The sequence below is a fragment of the Plecotus auritus genome, assembly GCF_963455305.1.
Source record: "Plecotus auritus genome assembly, chromosome: X".
NCBI classification, from domain to species: Eukaryota; Metazoa; Chordata; class Mammalia; order Chiroptera; family Vespertilionidae; genus Plecotus; species Plecotus auritus.
The window spans coordinates 146087496-146107314 of NC_137784.1; the positions used below are offsets into that span (position 1 = coordinate 146087496).

Consider the following 19819-nt stretch of genomic DNA (forward strand, 5'->3'; position numbering starts at 1 on the left):
CATATATGCAGAGAACATTTTTCCATGGTTTACAAATGGGGGGGAGTGGTTGGAGAGGTGGGTGAAAAAGGTGAAGGGATTAAAAAGTACAAATTGGTTGTCCATTGTATTTATTTTATTATTTTTCAAAATACATTTTTATTGATTTCAGAGAGGAAGGGAGAGAGAGATAGATAGAAACATCCATGATGAGAGAGAATCATGGATCGGCTGCCTCCTGCATGCCCCCGACAGGGGATTTATCCCACAATCTGGGCATGTGCCCTGACCAGGAATCAAACCATGACCTCCTGGTTCATAGGACTAGGCTCAACCACTGAGCCAAACCAGCTATGGCAGTTGTCCATTGTATTTAAATTAACTCTTCACCCCATGCTCTCAGATTTTCTGGACTGTGAAATTCTATGGACAAAGACTAAGGAATGCTGAATGTCTGCTTTGTTGTGTTTCAGAGAAGCGATGTCCTACACTTGCCATGCCAGTAAACGGAGGGTTCAAGTGCGTAGATGGTGCCTACTTTAACTCTCGGTGTGAGTACTATTGTTCGCCAGGATACACATTGAAAGGGGAGCGGACAGTCACGTGTATGGACAACAAGGCCTGGAGTGGTCAACCAGCCTCTTGTGTTGGTAAGAAACTATCACAGTCCTCAGGAGGCACATACTTTAGAAAGAGCAGGGGATGCTTGAAAGGAAGCATCAAGATCCTGCGAGTAAAGCATAGCATCCAACTTTGCTTTCAGTAGCATCCTTCATCCCAAGTTCTCTGGCTCAGCCCAAACCTACCGTCAATCTCTATCCTCCATAGCTGATGGCTTTCATCTGACATTTGTCTCATATATATTATTGATTTTTTAGAGAGAAGGAGAGGGAAAGATAGATAGAAACTTCAATGATGAGAGAGAATCATGGATTGACTGTCTTCTGCACACCCCATACTGGGGATCGAGCCCACAACCCGGGCATGTGCCCTTGAATGGAATCAAACCAGGGACCTTTCAGTCCACAGGCCGACGCTCTAGCAACTGAAACCAGCCCTTCTATGCCTCTGCACATGCTGTTTCCTCTGCCTGAACATCTAGCCCTTTTCTTTAATTACTTAGCAAGCTCCCACTCAGGCTTTCGGGCAACTTCTATCACCCATGAGGTTTTCCCTACCTAGACTGAGGGACAGTCTTCCGATGGCGCTAAGATTGGGGAGAAGAGCTTGTTTAACATTATCCCCATGAGCATAAGCCCATCAAAACCTGGAAGCAGAGAACGTAAGTGGGTGCCAGGTGAAGGGAAGCCTTCTTCTTGTCCTCATTGTCCTTGTTTCTATTTGGAAAATGTCCTTCCTAGTGTGGGTGGTTGAACACAACCTATGTCTACCATCTTGAAATTCATTCAAAGACCTAAGCTCATTCTGACTATGGAGGATTGCCCTGGGAGGGGGGATATTGTTACCAGGAAACCCCTGGTTGGACTGTCGCTGTGTCCAATAATGAAGGCAGGGTTGAATCATATAAGGTGTTTCTTAAGTAGGCCAGCCAACCAAGAGAACAGGGTGCTTACAAGCATCAAATCCTGCCTTACCTTATGCAAGGTGCAGGGAACAGGGATATAAAAGGGAGTGGGCTGGGGAATGGAGGTCGGCAAATGGTCAGCTATTGTCAGGAGATAAGATGATGTTGATGAGATGATGTTTTGACTCCTCGTGTGTTGGCCTGACCCTGCTTATTGGTTCTGCTTGCTGGATTCACAGCTGAGTCACCTCCTCCCTCACTCCACACAGGCCTTGAAAAGGAAACTTAAGGAAAACTTAACCTCCTATTCACATATAAGAAGTTTAACCCCCTATTCACATAAGTATATGTGTTCTAAGATTTTAAATAATTTGATTAGCCCGGCTGGTGTGGCTCAGTGGTTGAGCATCAACCTATGAGCTAGGAGGTCATGGTTTGATTCCCAGTCAGGGCATATGCCCAAGTTGTGGGCTCAATCCCTCAGTGGATGCAGTGTTGGCCTGCGGGCTGATGGGTCCCAGGTTAGATTCTGGTCAAGGGCACATGGCCAGGTTTCAGGCTTGATCCTCAGTATGTGGCACGCAGGAGGCAGCCAATACATGATTCTCTCTTGTCATGGTGTTACAGAAAACCGGAGAAGAACCAAGCAATACTTAGAGAGATGGGGTTACATTTATTACGCGCAGGTCCAGAGGAAAATGTCTCTCAAATTCTGGGCCCCAACATGGGGGAACTTTCCCTATTTATATGTTTTTACCTTCTTTGTCTCCCAAATATGGGGTGTTTCCGGCCCCTTTTGCAAGTTCTTAAAGAGCCCCTATGTGCTGGGGCCTTGAGACCTCAACCAAAGGCCTGGCCTTCTGCCAGCACTGATAATTTTGTTTAATGGCCTCTCTGAAGTGGGAGTAGTCTTATTTTCCTTATTATTTAAGCAAGCAGGCATTTACAGAAGCCAAATAGCAGGGTTAAAATTTCAAACAGCAGTTTTTATATAAGATAGATGGTTCAATGGGTGTATCTATCTCTCTCCCTTTCTCTTCCTCTCTGAAATCAATAAAGACATATTTAAAAATAAAATAAAATAATATGATTATTTTTCAGATTAACTCAGGTGCTCTATCTATCAGATTATAGGTCCCCCTATCATTAGGATGGGATGTGTAGGTTGCCATGCTCACCCGTCTACTCCACACAGGTATTCTTACAGTTCTTGCTAACTCTGGTCCTCTCTGATATCCAGGGCTGTCCCACTGCTGCCTACATAGTGGTTGGTGATGCCCTCTCACTCTTTTACACTTGTCCCATATTCTGGACAGTCAATAGTCACCTTGGTGAGAAAAAAAAAAAAAGAATGTGTGTGCAGAGGTTGGAGGAAAATACTAGGTCAGCAGCACGCAGACACACACAGAAGCATTTGACTTATTAACATAATTTAAAAATACTTGATTATGTCTTAAAATTCCAGACCACACGAAAACTCCAAATGTGAGGAAATGCTTTCCAGTTTATAAATGAGGAGAATGATAACAATAACAATCCTTCCTCAAATGGGTAGTTGTGAGAATTCAACGAAATATGCAGAGATAGAAAGTTAGCATGAGGTGGGCATGGAGGAGGGTCCAGTCAACATTCACCATTGTTTTTAGTAATTTATTTCTTCTTATTTCTCTGTTTGAAAAGAAAAACTGCTTCAGAAAAACTAGGCCAGTTTTGAGGGATCGTTGTTAGCTAGCCATAAACTAGCTTTGTGAAACTCTGAGACTCATCACCCAGATGACCTAATTTAGAGCTCATAGTGTCAGTATATCTCAATGATACAGAAAACAACCTAGCATATCATCCAGATGTTTAGTGTACATGACACAGAGACTAAGAGAATCTCTTCACTCTAACAATGTTGCTCCAAGAAAAGGTAGTAGGGCAATGTAATTGTACATTGAAATCTATCTCCTCCCCTTTTGCTTTAAATTTTTTCTATTTAGCTGTAGCTGGTTTGGCTCAGTGGATAGAGTGTTGGCCTGGGGACTGAAGGGTCCTGGATTCGATTCTGGTCAAGGGCATGTGCCTGGGTTGTGGGCTCAATCCCTAGTGGGGGGGCATGCAGGGAGCAGCCAATCCATGATTCTCACTCATTATTGATGTTTCTATATCTCTCTCCCTCTCCCTTCCTCTCTGAAATAAATTATATATATATTTCTATCAAACAATATTGAATTTATTAGGGTAACATTAGTTAATAAAATTATATGGGTTTCAGGGGTACAATTCTATAATACCTTATCTGTATATTGTATTGTGTGTTCACCACCCCAATTCAGGTCTCCTTCCATCACCATTTACATCCCCTTTATCCTCTTCTACCTACCCCCACCCCCTTTCCCTCTAGCAATCATCATACTGTTGTCTGAGTCTATGAATTGTTTTTTTGGGGGGGTGTTGCTTAATCCCTCCACCTTTTATACCCAGCCCTGCAACCCCCTCCCCTCTGACAGCTGTCAGTTTGTTTTCTGTATGTATGGGTTTGTTTCTATTTTGTTTTAGTTTATTTTGTTCATTAGATTCTACATGTAAGTGACATCATATGGTATTTGTCTTTCTCTAACTGGATTATTTCACTTAGCATAATACACTAAAGGTCCCTCTATGCTGTCACAAAAGGTAAGATTTCCTTCTTTTTTATGCCCAAGTAGTATTCCGTTGTGTAAATGTACTACAGCTTTTTTTATCCTCTCATCTACTGATGGACACTTGGGCTTTACATTTTTTAAAAATAAATATGCTTTCTATTATGAAATTGCTGGTTATATTTGACCAGAAAGGGGCAGATATTGTATACTTGTCTTTCTGATTGACCCTAAGCTGTTCCAGGGGTAAGTGCTCTGACTTAGGTTATAATTCACACTGTCACTATGTATATGCATGGCTTTAAATAAATCATTTAATCTCTCTGAGCCTCAGCTTACACATCTGTAAAATGAGAACATTGTGTGGCTTCTGTAAGCCTCCATAGCATTTTCTTTTACTTCTGAGGCAGTGCTATTTCTACCTCATGTCATACTTTATGTGTGCTGACATAATCCCTTTAATAGACTGTAAACTCTTTGATAATCACATGATTCTCTTGCCTTTGTGCACTTCAACCCCAGGAGTTGGAATGATGCATTGGGTAAGGCAGGCACTTATTTGTGGTGTTGAATTCCATTGAACTGGGTGATAACTAAGATACCTTTCTATAATGTTCTATGATGCTGTTTTTAAAGCAAGAGAGACTCACAACTGCTGAATGCCTTCTACCTTTTGCTGGGTTACTGCCATATTGCCAAGTCAGTAGGCAGAATTTAGAAACATGGGGAAGAAGAAGCTATAGCTAATAAATTATGCCATACAACACCTAGCAAGGCCAGTTGAATGCAGGTTTAGCCATGTACATGTGAGTACCCAAACCATCTTAAATCTCAGCAAGAGAGAAGGAGCAAGATGAAGGAAGAGAAATACAGAGGGAAGTGAACAAACCCTTCAAAGATGAGGAGTGCCGCCCTAGACAGTTTGGCTCAGTGGATAGAGTGTCGGCCTGTGGACTGAAGGGTCCCAGATTTGATTCCAGTCAAAGGCACAGGCCCGGGTTGCTGGCTCGATCCCCAGTGTGGGGTGTGCAGGAGGCAGCCGATCCATGATTCTCTCTCACCATGGATGTGTCTATCTCTCTCTCCCTCTTCCTTCCTCTCTGAAATAAATAAAAATGTATTTAAAAGAACAACAACAACAAAAAATGAGGAGTGCCTAGAGCTTTGGGCATGTCATATGCTGGGTGTCAAACCCCAAGTGGATGAGATAGTTTCTTGATGATGGTGAGAATACTCTGGTATGTTTTCAGATATGGAACCTCCTAGAATCAAGTGCCCAAGTGTGAAGGAACGTATGGCTGAACCCAATAAGCTGACAGTCCGGGTGTCCTGGGATACACCCGAAGGAAGAGACACAGCAGATGGCATTCTAACTGAGTGAGTGAAACTTGTCAGATGGAATGATGTTACCTCTTTTATATATAAACTAGAGGCCTGATGCACGAAGATTCGTGCAAGAATGGGCCTTCCTTCCCCTGGCTGCCGGCACTGCCTTCCCTTGGGCCAGAGCCGCCTTTATGCCTTCCCATGCTTCCCAGAGACCTGGAGCAGCTGGGTCAGTGCAGAATGCCTGACGACGCAAGCGTCCTGCCCCCGGCTGCTCAGCGCCTGTCTATGCAAATTAACCTGCCATCTTTGTTTTGTTAATTTGCATACTCACTCTTGATTGGCTGGTGGGCATCTTGAAGGTATGGTCAATTTGCATCTTTCTCTTTTATTAGTGTAGATAAATATATTTTTATTGATTTCAGAGAGGAAGGGAGGGGGAGAGAGATATAGACACATCCATGGTGAGAGAGAATCATGGATCGGCTACCTCCTGCATACCCCCTACTGCAGATCAAGCCAACAACCCAGGCATGTGCCTTTCACTGGAACTGAACCTGGGACCCTTCAGTCCACAGGCCAACACTCTATCCACTGAGCCAAACCAGCTAGGGCAAAACATTTTATTTTTAATTTATTTTTTAAACTTGTGTCCATATTAAACAGTTACAGAAGAGACTTCTTTAAAAAAGCATAAGGGTCTCCTGCCTTCTTTCCCACCTCAACCCCATTCTCCAGGCCAATTGCACTTATAATTTAACATACATCTAAAATGCTTTTTTAAAAAATACATTTCTTTTTAAAAATATATATTTTTATTTATTTCAGAGAGGAAGCAGGGTGGGGGGGAGGAAGATAGAAACATCAATGATGAGAGAGAATCATTGACTGGCTGCCTCCTGTGTGCCCTGCACTGGATGGAGCCCACAACCCAGGCATGTGCCCTTGACTGGGAATCGAACCCTGACCTCCTGGTTCATAGGTCGATGCTCAACCACTGAGCCACGCTGGCTGGGCCCTCATGCCTTATGCACAGTACTGCTATACAGTCCCCTAATAAGAGGGAGGATTCTTGTGTCAGGCTCTGCAATAAGTGCTTCCTGTGAGTTCCCTGATTTATTCCTCATGACTGTTATTTATGCATCACAAAGGAGATATGTAGTCTCCAAGAGGTTAGCAGCCACTTCTATTTGAAGTACAATTGCTCCCAGGTTTATTTGCAGTTCAGTCATGCTTCCTGGAGACCTTAAAGCATCTAAGGCCCAAAGTGACATGTCTCTCATGGTAGGATTTCTGGAACTTTCCCAAGGCCCCTCCCTTCATACCTTGTAAACAGCCATCTTAGACAAGGTTCTAAGGTATAAGGTTCTCCCCAGTGGTAACAATGATACTTTCACATGTCCATTATTAGGAAACATTTTCATCATTCTTAAGAACTGTAAAGAGCCCTAGCTGGCTTGGCTCACTGGATAGAACACCAGCCTGCAGACTGAAGGATCCTGGGTCCAATTCTGGTCAAGGGCACATACCCAAGTTGTGGGTTCAATCCCAGTAGGGGGCATGCAGGAGGCAACTGATCCACAATTCTCTCTTATCATTGATGTTTCTTTTTTAAAAAATATTTAAAAAATTTTTTTTTATTTAGAGTTGAGGTACAGTATAGTTTCAGGTGCACAACCCAGTGATTAGACATTTATATAACTTATAAAGTGATCATCCCAATAAATCTAGTACCATCTAACACCATACATTGTTATTCTATCTCTCTCTCCCTGTCTCTTCCTCTCTGAAATCAATAAAAATATATTTAAAAAATAAAATAAAATATTAAAATAATAATGAAAATAAATGCCAGAGGCTAAGACCAACAGGGCTGAAAATCAGCATAATATTGCCCAGCTGTTGGCCAAATGGCTCAAGGCAATCTCCTAACCTGATAATCCTTTTACTGTTTACCAAACTTTACCTTTGATATGCCTGTATGCATTCCTAAAGGGCAAATGTGTATTCAAGTGAATAAAAGCAGACCAGACCCAGAAGTCAGGGAGCTTCTCCACTAGAGTGAAGTTTCCACCTGGCCCCCATGCCTTCTAAATTCATATTTCTTGTCTAGTGTTTTCATTTGTGTGTGGCCCCTTGCTGCAAATGGATGCAGCAATAATAATACATACCTCATAGGGTTGTTGTGAGGATGAAATAAACTAGTATATGGGAAATGCCTAGAACAATGCCTGACATATATAAGGGTTGTATAACTACAAAGAACAATATTAGTATACTTATCATTATTAGTAGTATCACCAAGGAATCACCATGAAGTTGAACTTTTGCTACGGAAAGGTCTCTACTGGCTCTGATAGGAAAAGAAAGTTCTAGTCCCCTCTGCAGGCCCACCTGGTGAAGGACTGCTTAGACTACACTCTGAAGACTAAGACCCTAGGTTCTCTGCTTCCTCTGTCCTCTGTTGTACCATCCAGTGAGAAAATTAAATATAAACTTCCCAGGAAATGGAGACTTCCATTTTCTTCTCTCAAACAGCTCTTCTAAAACAAAGTAAAGCTTAGAAAATTATATTCTTTTTTTTTTTTTGGTGCATCTTGGAGTCTATCTTTAGTCTCATTTTGCACATTATCTTTTTTTTTAAATATATTTTTATTGATATCAGAGAGGAAGGGAGAGGGAGAGAGAGATGGAAATATCCATGATGAGAGAATCATGGATTGGCTGCCTCCTGCATGCCCCCTACTGGGGATCAATCCTGCAAGTAGGGCATGTGCCCTTGACCAGAATCGAACCTGGGACTCCTCAGTGTGCAGGCTGACACTCTGTCCACTGAGCCAAACCAGCTAGGGCAAAAATTATATTCTTTATTCCATATTTGTTCTAGTTACACTGGCCTAATGGTTGCCCCTCTGTGTCCTGGCATCCTCTGCTGGGTGCTCAACACAGGCCTATCATGATTATATGGTCATTAGGCCCACAATGGCCTAAGGGTTGCTAGGACCATAATGATTGTCTTTGCTCTGTTCTTTTCCCCTCTTAGTGTTATTCTCAAAGGCCTCCCCCCAGGCTCAAATTTTCCAGAAGGAGACCATAAGATCCAGTACACCGTTTATGACCGAGCTGAGAACAAGGGCACTTGCAAATTTCGAGTTAAAGTAAGAGGTAAGACTATTATTTATTGGCTTTCCACCCTCTTTACAAGAACAAAGAGAACCCTCTGTGAGCACCCACTATTATATGGATACTTCCCAGCTTGGATTCACTTTTTTTTTCTTTTTAAAAAATAATTCTTTATTGTTGAAAGTATTACATATGTCTCCTTTTTCCCCACATTGATCCCCTCCAGCCCACCCTTTCCTCCTGCCCCAGGCCCTCACCACTCCATTATCTGTGTGCATGGGCCATGCATATATCATACAAGGTCTTTGGTTAATTACCTCCCACGCACTCTCCCCTGTCTTCCCTCTGAGATTCTGTACTCTGTTCCATGCTTCTATGTCTCTGGGTCCACTTCATTCACCCGTTTATTTTGTTACTTATATTGGGATTCAATTCTTAATGCCTGAATTTCACAATATAAACCTGAATGAGGTTCTGGGCTGGCCACTTACTTAAGGAGTCTGAGGGAGCAATAAGCTAGTCTCACATGAGCCCACCTCTGGCCATCCTGGAAACATATTATTTGATAACCTTTCCATCCCTGGGCTTGGGTGACCAGCTACCGCTTTCAAGTACTTCTAGAAGGGAGGTAAGAAGCCCTCTAAATTGGGCCACTGGAGCATGTTCTTGGTATCCTAAAACTTTGGGTCTAACTGGAAAAAAAATATTTTTCAAGTTTATTTTATGCCTCATGGTTTGGGCAGCTAATTACTAACTGCCCTTTTTTATTGGAAAAATATTTATTTAATATTTATTTATTATTTTTTATTGTTTTCAGAGAGGGAGAGGGAGAGTTAGAAACATCCATGATGAGAGAGAATCATGGATCAGCTGCCTCCTGCACGCCCCCCCCCCCCCCCCCCGCCACTGGGGATCAAGCCTGCAATCCAGGCATGTGCCCTTGGCCAAAATCGAACCTGGGACCCTTCAGTCCATAGGCCAATGCTCTATTCACTGAGCCAAACTGGCTAGGGCTAATTGCAAACCATCTTTACTCTGTTGTCTCCTGTGTTCAACTTCTTCATATAAAACATAGGGCTAAACTAGTTGATCTCAATGGTCTTGCTGGCATGAACAATAACCATTCCAAGGTCCACCCCCTGGCCAGATAGCCATGCCTGCGCCCTCACTCATTTCACACGATGATGTTAAAGCCTGATGACAAAGCTGGGGCATCTGAGATCTCACTTTCCCTAGTTACTCTGTGGAGGGGAGCTCAGCATTGAGACCTACTTGGGCTTGTGTTCCTACAGTCAAACGCTGTGGAAAACTCAACGCCCCCGAGAATGGTTACATGAAGTGCTCCAGCGACGGGGATAATTATGGAGCCACCTGTGAGTTCTCCTGCATCGGCGGCTATGAGCTCCAGGGTAGCCCTGCCCGAGTATGTCAGTCTAACCTGGCTTGGTCTGGCACAGAGCCCACATGTGCAGGTATGTGTGCAGCCCTCTCTGTCCCTGGCAGCAGAAACTGGAAACCCCTTGCTTCTGGATTCAAGTACAGGGAGGAAGGGTTTCATTCTACATGCTTGGAAAGGTTCAATGCCATCCCTCTTTTTTTAAAAAAAAAAATATATATATATATATATTTATTGATTTCAGAAAGGAAGGAAGAGAGAGAGAGAGAGAGAGAGAGAGAGAGAGAAGCATCAATCATGAGAGAGAATCATGGATTGACTGCCTCCTGCATGACTCCCCTACTGGGGATGGAGTTGGATGTTCAACCACTGAGCCACGCCAGTGCCAGCTGGGCAAATGCATTGTATTTATAAAGCATGTGTTACTTTTCATGTTTTCACTGCTATATCTGAGGTAGGTGGAGCAAAATAAATAAACCAGGTTACAGCCCTGGCTGGTTTGGATAGAACGGCAACCTGAGGACCAAAGGGTCCCGGATTTTATTCCTGCCAAGGGCACTTACCTTGATTGTAGGCTCCTCCCCCAGCCCAGGCCCTGGTGGGGGTGCATACAGAAGGCAACCAATCAATGGGTTTCTGTCATATTGATGTCTTTCGCTATTTCCCTCTCTCTTCCACTCTCTCTGAAAATCAATAGAAAAATATCCTCGGATGACGATTAAAAAGGAAGAGAGAGAGAGAGAGAGAGAGAGAGAGAGAGAGAGAGAGAGAGAGAGAGGAGAGAGAGGAAAGGAAGGAAGGAAGGAAGGAAGAAAGGAAGGAAGGAGGGAAGGAAGGAAGGAAGGAAGGAAGGAAGGAAGGAAGGAAGGAAGGAAGGAGGGAAGGAAGGAAGGAAGGAAGGAGGGAAGGGAAGGGAAGGGAAGGGAAGGGAAGGGAAGGGAAGGGAAAGGAAGGGAAGGGAAGGGAAGGGAAGGGAAGAAGAGAGAGAAAGAAAGAAAGAAAGAAAGAAAGAAAGAAAGAAAGAAAGAAAGAAAGAAAGAAAGAAAGGAGAAAGAAAGAAAGAAAGAAAGAAAGGAAGGAAGAAAGAAAGAAAGAAAGAAAGAAAGAAAGAAAGAAAGAAAGAAAGAAAGAAAGAAAGAAAGAAACTTACCTCTTTCCTTCCCCATTTCATGTCCTGAAGTGGGGAGAATAATGACTCTCCCCGGCCCCTTTTCCCCATGTCCACATATAATCCCCAGAACCTGTGAATAGGTTCCCTGACATGGCCAAAGGGTCATTGCATGAGTCTTTATGTTAAAGATTTTGAGGTGGATCGAGTATACTGTATTCTCCAGGGTGGCCCAATGTCATCACCAGGGTCTTTAGAAGAGGGAGGCAGAATTGCTGTCAGAGCCAGAGAAAATGATGATGGACACAGCCCGGCCGGTGTGGATCAGTGGTTGAGCATTAACCTATGAACCAGGAGGTCACGGCTCGATCCCCAGGGCGGGGGGCAGTGCAGGAGGCAGCCGATCCATGATACTGTCTCATCATGGATGTTTATGGATGTTTCTGTCTCTCTCTCCCTCCCTTCCTCTCTGAAATCAATACAAATATATATTTTAAAAATCTGGGGGTTGTTCTGCCAACACCTTGACTCCAGGCCAGGGAAACCCATTTCACACTTGTGATGGTCAGGATTGTGTAAGAATAAATTGGTGTGTGTTAAGCCACTAAGTTCCTAGTGATTTGTCACAGCAGTAAAAGGAAACTAATATGGTTTAGAGCTCAACCAGGCCCCCAAAGGCGAAAGAATATTACACTTGTAATCTTTTTCAGATATCACGTTTTTATTGCCCAGCATCTTACAGTTCTACTAGGGCTAATATTTACAAGATTCAAAACAATGTTCTATTCATGGGCCATTTGTGTAACACAACACCAATGAATAGATTTTCACAAGGATTTAATATACACATGGAATATAAATTGTTAGAGGAATTCACCACTTAAATAAAATTGAATAATAAGGAGTTTGGAATAATAAGGTGTTTCAAAAAAATTTTAAGTCTTAAATAATGACCAAAGCACCAACTTTCATTATATTTTAGATCTTACTGTCCAAGTTCTAAGTGTTTGAAATAATTTTTAGTGTTTCCAAAGTTCCTTGTGTGGTGGCAGCAATTCTTCAAATAGCCCAGGAGAACCATCAGTCAGCACTCAGAGGAATCAGGAAAGAAAACCTTTATTACGCAGCACTGCTAGTCCAGGGGATTCTGATCCAAAGCCTGAACTGCCAATGGGGGATGTCTAGATAGATAGATAGATAGATAGATAGATAGATAGATAGATAGATATAGATATAGATATACATAGATATATAGAGATATATAGAGATATATAGAGATAGATAGAGATAGATAGATAGATGATAGATAGATAGATAGATAGATAGATAGATAGATAGATAGATAGATATATTCTTGTGGCAGGCCCCTCGGAGTGGGCTTTGTAGCTCTGCCCAAGTCAGTTAGAATGGGGCAGTAAGATTACTGTTTAACTAGATACTGAACTAGGCTGTAAGCCCCCAAAGTTGCCCTCCCTATTTTCCTTCTCACTTGAAATATCACATTTACTTAATGGCAGAAAATAACTCTCATGTACATTTTGGTAAATTATAACTAGAAATAATTCTAGTATACTCATAAGTCTTGATAAAACAATCTATGTAAATAAGTTAAATAAACTTTATAAAAAACTCAAAAAAAGAGGAAACTAATATGCTTCCCCACTCTACCAGCGCTTCTTGAGACCACCTGGTGAATAACTGCTTGCAACAGAATCTTCATCTCAGGGCCCACTTCTTACACATATGGTTCTGCATGTCATCATAGGCTAGGTGGAGCCAGAATGAATGGACCATTTCTTTCTTCCTTTCTTTTTAAGTTGTTGCAGGCTCAAGGACACTAAGAGATTCTCTGAAAAGGAAATCAAGACCTGGGGTGTGAACACACAATATAATATATAGAAGATATAGTATAGAATTGTACACCTGAAACCTATATCATGTTATTAATCAATGTCACCCCAGTAAATTTAATAAAAATGTAAAAAAAAAAAAGGAAATACAGTTGTTTCTCCTGCTTTTTACTTAGGCAGGAGTCTAAATCTAATGAGGTGAAAGCTACTGGGTCTCACCTCTGGATGAGCAATCTGGGGAGTCCTATCAAATTTATTCATTTATTATATTTTTAAATAATTCTTTACTGTTGAAAGTATTACATACGTCCCCCTTTTCCCCCATTGACTCCCTCCAGCCTCTCCCCCTGTCCCCCTCCAGGCCCTCACCACCCAATGGTCTGTGTCTATGGGCCATGGATATATGCATACAAGGATGAGTAGACCATTTCTAACCGATATGGCCTTTTCTAATCACAGCTATGAATATCAATGTGGGTGTCAGAACAGCTGCGGCACTTCTGGATCAGTTTTATGAGAAAAGGAGAATCCTCATTGTGTCTACACCCACAGCCCGAAACCTGCTCTACAGGCTGCAGCTGGGAATGCTACAGGTGAGTTCTTGGGGCAAAGACAAGGAAGGGGCCTCTAATAGGAAGGAAGGGCCCAGTTATTTCATGAAAAATAAAGGCCAGCAAGATATTTAACTCTAACAGGAAGAGAAGGAAAGAGCAGGAATAATAAAAAAAAAAATTGTGCCCCATCTTTATCTATATATATAAAAAGCTAAGTGACCAACCATCCATCCAACTGACCATCCGGCTGGTACATAAGACATGCACTGGCAATTTAAAAATAAATGTTGACTCCCACATGCACGATACATATAAAGCTCTCGCTAGAGCCAATCTCACACAACCAACCGGCTGGTACATATGATGTGCACTGGCAATTTAATTTTGTATTTTAATTTTATAATACTATATTATATATATACTATTTTGCAGTAATTTTTGCAGTAACATAATTACCACATTAATCTTTCTTCTAATTAATTTCATTTCAGTGTGCACGAATCCGTGCACTGGGCCATTAGTTGAGATATAATTGACATTGTGTAAGTTTAAAGTGTAGAATGTCTTGATTTGATACATTTCTATATTGCAAAATGATTACCACCATAGGTTAGCTAATATCTTCATCACGTCACATAACTGCCATTTTTTTTTGTGATGGTAAGAATATTTAAGACCTACTCTCTTAGCAACTTTGAAATACATTGAACGGTTCTATTAACTAAAATGACCATGCTGTACATTTGATCCCCAGAAGTTATTCATTTTAAAACTGGAAGTTTGTGACCAACATCTCCCCATTTCCCCCATACCTCTGCCCATGGTACCCACCATTCCAGTCTCTGTTTACCTTGAGCTTCAGGCACTGGTACATTACAGTTATCACTATTCCTTTCTGGTTCTGGAACATAACCTGATTAACATGGACTCCTCCCCAGCACAAACCCGATCATTTTTTCAACAAATGAAATTAGTTTGTCTTCACTAATGAGCCTCACTGACATGCTATCCAGGCCCAGCCAAAAAACAATTGTCTTTGCTGAACCTGTCCAGCATATGCCCAAAAGTTTGGCTTAAGGGATAAGGGGAGTCCAGGAGCCCTCAGGCCCCAGATTCTACCCACATTCCCTCCCCCCGCCCCCTCCTCACCTTTAACCTGGGAGCTCACTGGAAATTCAAATTCTCAAGCCCCATTCCAGACCTACTGGATAAGGATCTACATTTTCATTAAATCAGGTGATTCCTAATGTTAGAAATAAGGCAATCCCCCCAAGTCAGGGGTCCTGGTAGAACACAAAACATACCCAGGAGCCAGGCAGCAAGGCAAACATCTTTACTTCTACATAGAAGGGTGCGCACACATGGTCTGGAAGTGCATGCATACCGAGCAGGTGGTCTGCTCGGGATTTATAAACCCTGATGCACGTGACCTGTCCCTTGCTTTTGATTGTAGCTCAGGTGCAGTCTTTCGTGATTGGCTAATTCAAAGGGAGGGTTTGGCCTTTGCTGTTTCAAGATGGCGGCCCCTAGGGGAGTTGTAAGCCATGTGGCCAACATGGCAGCTGCCAAGTCATGCGGTCCAAAATGGTGGCTGTCTAAACTGTTCTTTGACAGAAAAGATTATTTGTTTATTCTCACACTAAGCACCTGGAAATTTGAGGAACACTTTTGTAGGAAATGTGCCCTTCCCAGCTGTGCAAATTTTGTAACTACTAAATGAGGCAACCAATGTCTTTAAAAAGCAACAACTAGGGCTTGTGCTTAGGGGTGGGAGCGACTAAGGAGAGGTCATTGGGGGGGCAAAGGAGACATATGTAATAATTTAAACAATAAAAAATTTAAATTAAAAAAATAATTTAAATAATTTAAAAAACAACTAGAACCCTAGCCAGTTTTGCTCAATGGATAGAGCATCAGCCTGCGGACAGAAGGGTCCCGGGTTTGATTCCAGTCAAGGGCACATACCTTGGTTGCAGGCTCCTCCCCAGTCCAGGCCCTGATTGGGGCATGTGCAGGAAATAACCAATCGATGTGTTTCTTTCACATCATGTTTCTCTCTGTCTTTCCCTCTCTCTTCCACTCTCCCTAAAAATCAATGGAAAAATATCCTCAGGTGAGGATTAACAAACAAACAAACAAGTAGATACTGAAAGGATCAAACTGGAAGTTGCTTGATTTTGTCCTTAAGCTTCTTTGCAATTAAGAGTGGCTAACCTGACTGAATGCTAAAGAGAGAGGATGTGCACTGGGGTGTGGACACAGTGCTGTACATTTGTGTTTGTTTTTTTTTAGGAATATTTTATTTATTACAGTGAATACATAGTAAACTATGTGTTTACAACAATCTTGATTTAATCAAAAGCTACAATTTTACTTCTCAGTTCAGCGTTAATTCAATGAATCCTAAATCTTCATTCTTTTCATGTACTTGAAGAAATTCCCATAAACTCTGAACAACCATACAAAATTTTTCAGGTTCACCTGGCTGGCGTGGCTCAGTGGTTGAGCGACCCATGAACCAGGAGGTCACGGTTCGATTCCCAGTCAGGGCACATGACCAGGTTGCAGGCTCTATCCCCAATGGGGGTGTGCAGGAGGCAGCCGATCTATGATTCTCTCTCATCATTGATGCTTCTATCTCTCTCTCTCCTTCTCCCTTACTCTCTGAAATCAATCCTCCTATATAATAAAAGGCTAATATGCAAATTGTCCCCTCAGGAGTTCTACTGGGAGTTTGATAGCTCGCTATGACGTGGAACATGGAGGGTGACCAGGGGGCGGCGTGGAACATGGAGGGTGACCAGTGGCAGAGCAAGGGAAGGAGGAGGCTGGGAGGCAGGGAACCTGATCGGCCCTGATCGCCAGCCAAACCTAGGGACCCTACCCGTGCACGAATTTCATGTATCAGGCCTCTAGTAAAAAAATATATTTAATTTTTTTTTTTTTAGGTTCTGTAAATAGGAACCCAATTCATGGTGTCTTTAGCCCCAATCCTGACACCCTACCTCCATCCTCATATTCTCTTGTCCCAATTACAGGACTTGCTTTTCAGGTAACACAAGCTCACACTACTCCAGTGTGTGAGAAATTTGCCTTCCAGTCTATATTCCATGATCATACATTTTCTGACCTCTTCTGTTATGTAAAAACAATGATTAAGCCAAAACAACTTCCTTTTCCTCTATGTGGGCAAACTATGACTTTTGTACGTAAAATTTTATTGGGACACAGGCACACAAATTCATCTGTGCATTGTCTATGGCTGTTTGTGAACCACTGTGGCACAATGGATTAGGACAGAGACCATCCGGCTCTGCAGAGCCTAATATATTGGCTCCCTGGACCTTTGTGGGAAAGGTCTGCTGACCCCTGCGCTAGTCTAGTCCATTACTTTGGGACCAGCAAAATTACCAATCAACAGGTTGGATTAAATATTCGGTATCTAGGTGTTTATGTGTGACCTCCCACCACTCAATATATTTATATTTGTTTTGTAATATATTTTTATTGGTTTCAGAGAGGAAGGAAGAGGGAGAGAGAGATAGAAACATCCATGAGGAGAGAGAATTATGGATCGGCTGCCTCCTGCATGGCCCCTACTGGGGATGGAGCCTGCAACCTGGGCATGTGTCCTTGACAGCAGTCAAACCCAGGACCCTTCAGTCTACAGGCTGATGCTCTAGCCACTGAGCCAAATGACCTAGGGCTATATTTGTATTTAAACCAGAGCCTTCAAGGGAAGGTTTGATCAGCTTACATATTTTTACCTTTCCTAAGTGTTTGTTTGTTTTACCAATTCTGTCATCCAATATAGAGTTGTTTCAGTGGAATTGTCATTTAAAAAAATGGTGTTCTGCCCTAGCCGGTTTGGCTCAGTGGATAGAGTGTCAGCCTGTGGACTGAAGGGTCCCGGGTTCAATTCTGGTCAAAGGCACATGCCCGGGTTTTGGCTTCGATCCCCAGTGGAGTGATGTGAAGGAGGCAGCCAATCCATAATTCTCTCTCATCATGGATGTTTCTATATCTCTTTCCTCTCTGAAATCAATAAAAAAAATTTTTAATAGTGTTCTAATAATTCAGGAGGCCCTAACTGGTTTGGCTTAGTGGATGGAGCGGTGGCCTGCAGACTCAAGGGTCCCGGGTTCAATTCCAGTCAAGGGCATGTACCTTGGTTGCAGGCACATACCCAGTAGGGAGTGTGCAGGAGGCAGCTGATCAATGTTTCTCTTTCATCGATGTTTATAACCTTCTATCCCTCTCCCTTCCTCTCTGTAAAAAAATCAATAAAATATATTTTAAAAATAATAATAATTCAGAGGTTCATATCCCCCCCCCCATTATGTTACATTGTGTTCCCTGTGGCCATTGCTGCTCCTGATGAGAGACCTCCTGGCACAGGACTGAATGAGCCATGTTCCTGTGGGTCTCACCAAGGGTCAGCTCAGAGAGCTGAAACATTTTATCCTTGTTTCCCTGGCATGCTGGGTTGTGGGGGACTCAGCAGGGGGTGCATAGGGTGGACACAAGGTCAGGTGGGTGGACTCTGGAAAAAATTTTCTCTCTTTGCAAAGACAAATTTAGAATTCTCTGGAGGTATTCTTGGACACTTTCTAGGAAATTTGGCTCCTGTAAAATCTTACCCCATCTGGAAAGACAGAGACTGCTATTTTGCTTAGGTTTTCAAAATTCCATTGCCAAGGCCTTTCTGAATAATTCCTCTAGGAAGGTGTTAAGGATTTCCAGTCACTGGTTTCACCCCAGTTTTCAACTGTTTTCAGGACAGTGTGGAGTGGGCAAATAAACTTCCAAAAACTTCTCTAGCTAGTGTTGCTCAGTGGATAGAATGTCGGCCTGCGGACTAAAGGGTCCCAGGTTCAATTCCGGTCAGGGGCACATGCCTGGGTTGTGGGCTCAATCCCCAGTAGAGGGTGTATAGTAGGAGCCAATCCATGATTCTCTCTCATCATGGGTGTTTCTCTCTCTCTCCCTCTCCCTTCCTCTCTGAAATCAATAAAAATATATTTAAAAGAAAAAGTCAGACCAATTCTGTTTCCTTCAGTCTATAATTTGACATGGAAGTCTCTTTCTTCAGCCATGCTCACACCTTCCTTACTTTTTTTTTTTCTTTTCCAGCAAGCACAGTGCAGCCTGGATCTTCGACATATCACTGTGGTAGAGCTGGTAGGCGTGTTCCCGACCCTCATTGGCAGGATAGGAGTGAAAATTATGCCTCCAGCCCTAGCTCTGCAGCTCAGGTAGGGGGATGTACTGTTCTGAAATTTTCTCCCTAGAAATGTACATTTTTCTGATCAGGTTCCCTGATTTCTTTCTATTCAGTCTTGATTCCAGGTAACCTTCAATGTGTAATTGCTTTTATTATCTTCTTTCACCCTCCAACCAAGTGTTTTTGCTTTGTCTTTGTTCTTTTCTCCCCACTTGTTGGGAGTAGGACGGGTAGAGGAGAGCCTGCCCAAAAGATTTCTCCCTCTCCCCCCCTCCCCCACACCAAAAAACTGGATACTTGTCTTCTTAAAGATGTGTGAGAAAATTTTTTATTATAAATCCAGATTGTAGCATGTACTCTGCCTCACACACAACTTCAAGATATCTAAACTAAAAAAAATAAATCTGGAAAAGAGACCGAGCAGACTCATTTTTTCACTGGGCTCAGCTCATGCATTGCTTTCTTTTCTTCCTCTTCCTCTTCCTCTTCCTCTTCCTCTTCCTCTCCTCCTCCTCCTCTTCCTCCCTCCTCCTCCTCCTCCTCCTCCTCCTCCTCCTCCTCCTCCTCCTCCTCCTCCTCCTCCTCCTCCTCCTCCTTCTTCTTCTTCTTCTTCTTCTTCTTCTTCTTCTTCTTCTTCTTCTTCTTTGTTAATCCTCATGCAAGGATACTTTTCCACTGATTTTTAGGGAAAGTGGAAGAGGGAAAGAGAGAGAAACATCGATGTGAGAGAAACTCATTGATTGGTTGCCTCCTGCACTAGCCCAGACCAAGGCCCCGGGCCAGGGAGGAGCCTGTAACCAAGATACATGCCCTTGACCGAATCGAACCTGGGACCCTTTGGTCCACAGGCCCAACACTCTATCCACAGAGCCAAACTGGGTAGGGCTACATCGTTTGCTTTCTTTAGCTTTCTTCATCTAAACATGTTTGTATTGATATAAAAATCATATTTTTTGCAGTTTTAATTCTAGTGAAGTAGAGTCCAAAAACAATTGGACTGTTGAAACCGCTTCAAAATATTTTGGGAATCATTTGAGGTACAAATTATAATGAACCAAATTCAATCCCCTCTGATTGTGCTATCTTGTGCTGGCTACAGAACGGACCAGA

The 19819-nt window shown here is 42.6% G+C and overlaps 1 protein-coding gene across 1 annotated transcript in view; it reads left to right on the forward strand.

Annotated features, from left to right (window-relative positions):
* SRPX (sushi repeat containing protein X-linked) overlaps positions 1-19819 on the forward strand; it is a 74267-nt gene that overhangs the window by 52152 nt on the left and 2296 nt on the right. The window contains exons 4-9 of the mRNA XM_080652366.1: positions 453-629; positions 5379-5505; positions 8498-8619; positions 9870-10049; positions 13391-13524; positions 18619-18740. Coding sequence (XP_080508492.1) covers positions 453-629; positions 5379-5505; positions 8498-8619; positions 9870-10049; positions 13391-13524; positions 18619-18740 — 862 coding nt within the window. The remainder of the gene's footprint in view (positions 1-452; positions 630-5378; positions 5506-8497; positions 8620-9869; positions 10050-13390; positions 13525-18618; positions 18741-19819) is intronic.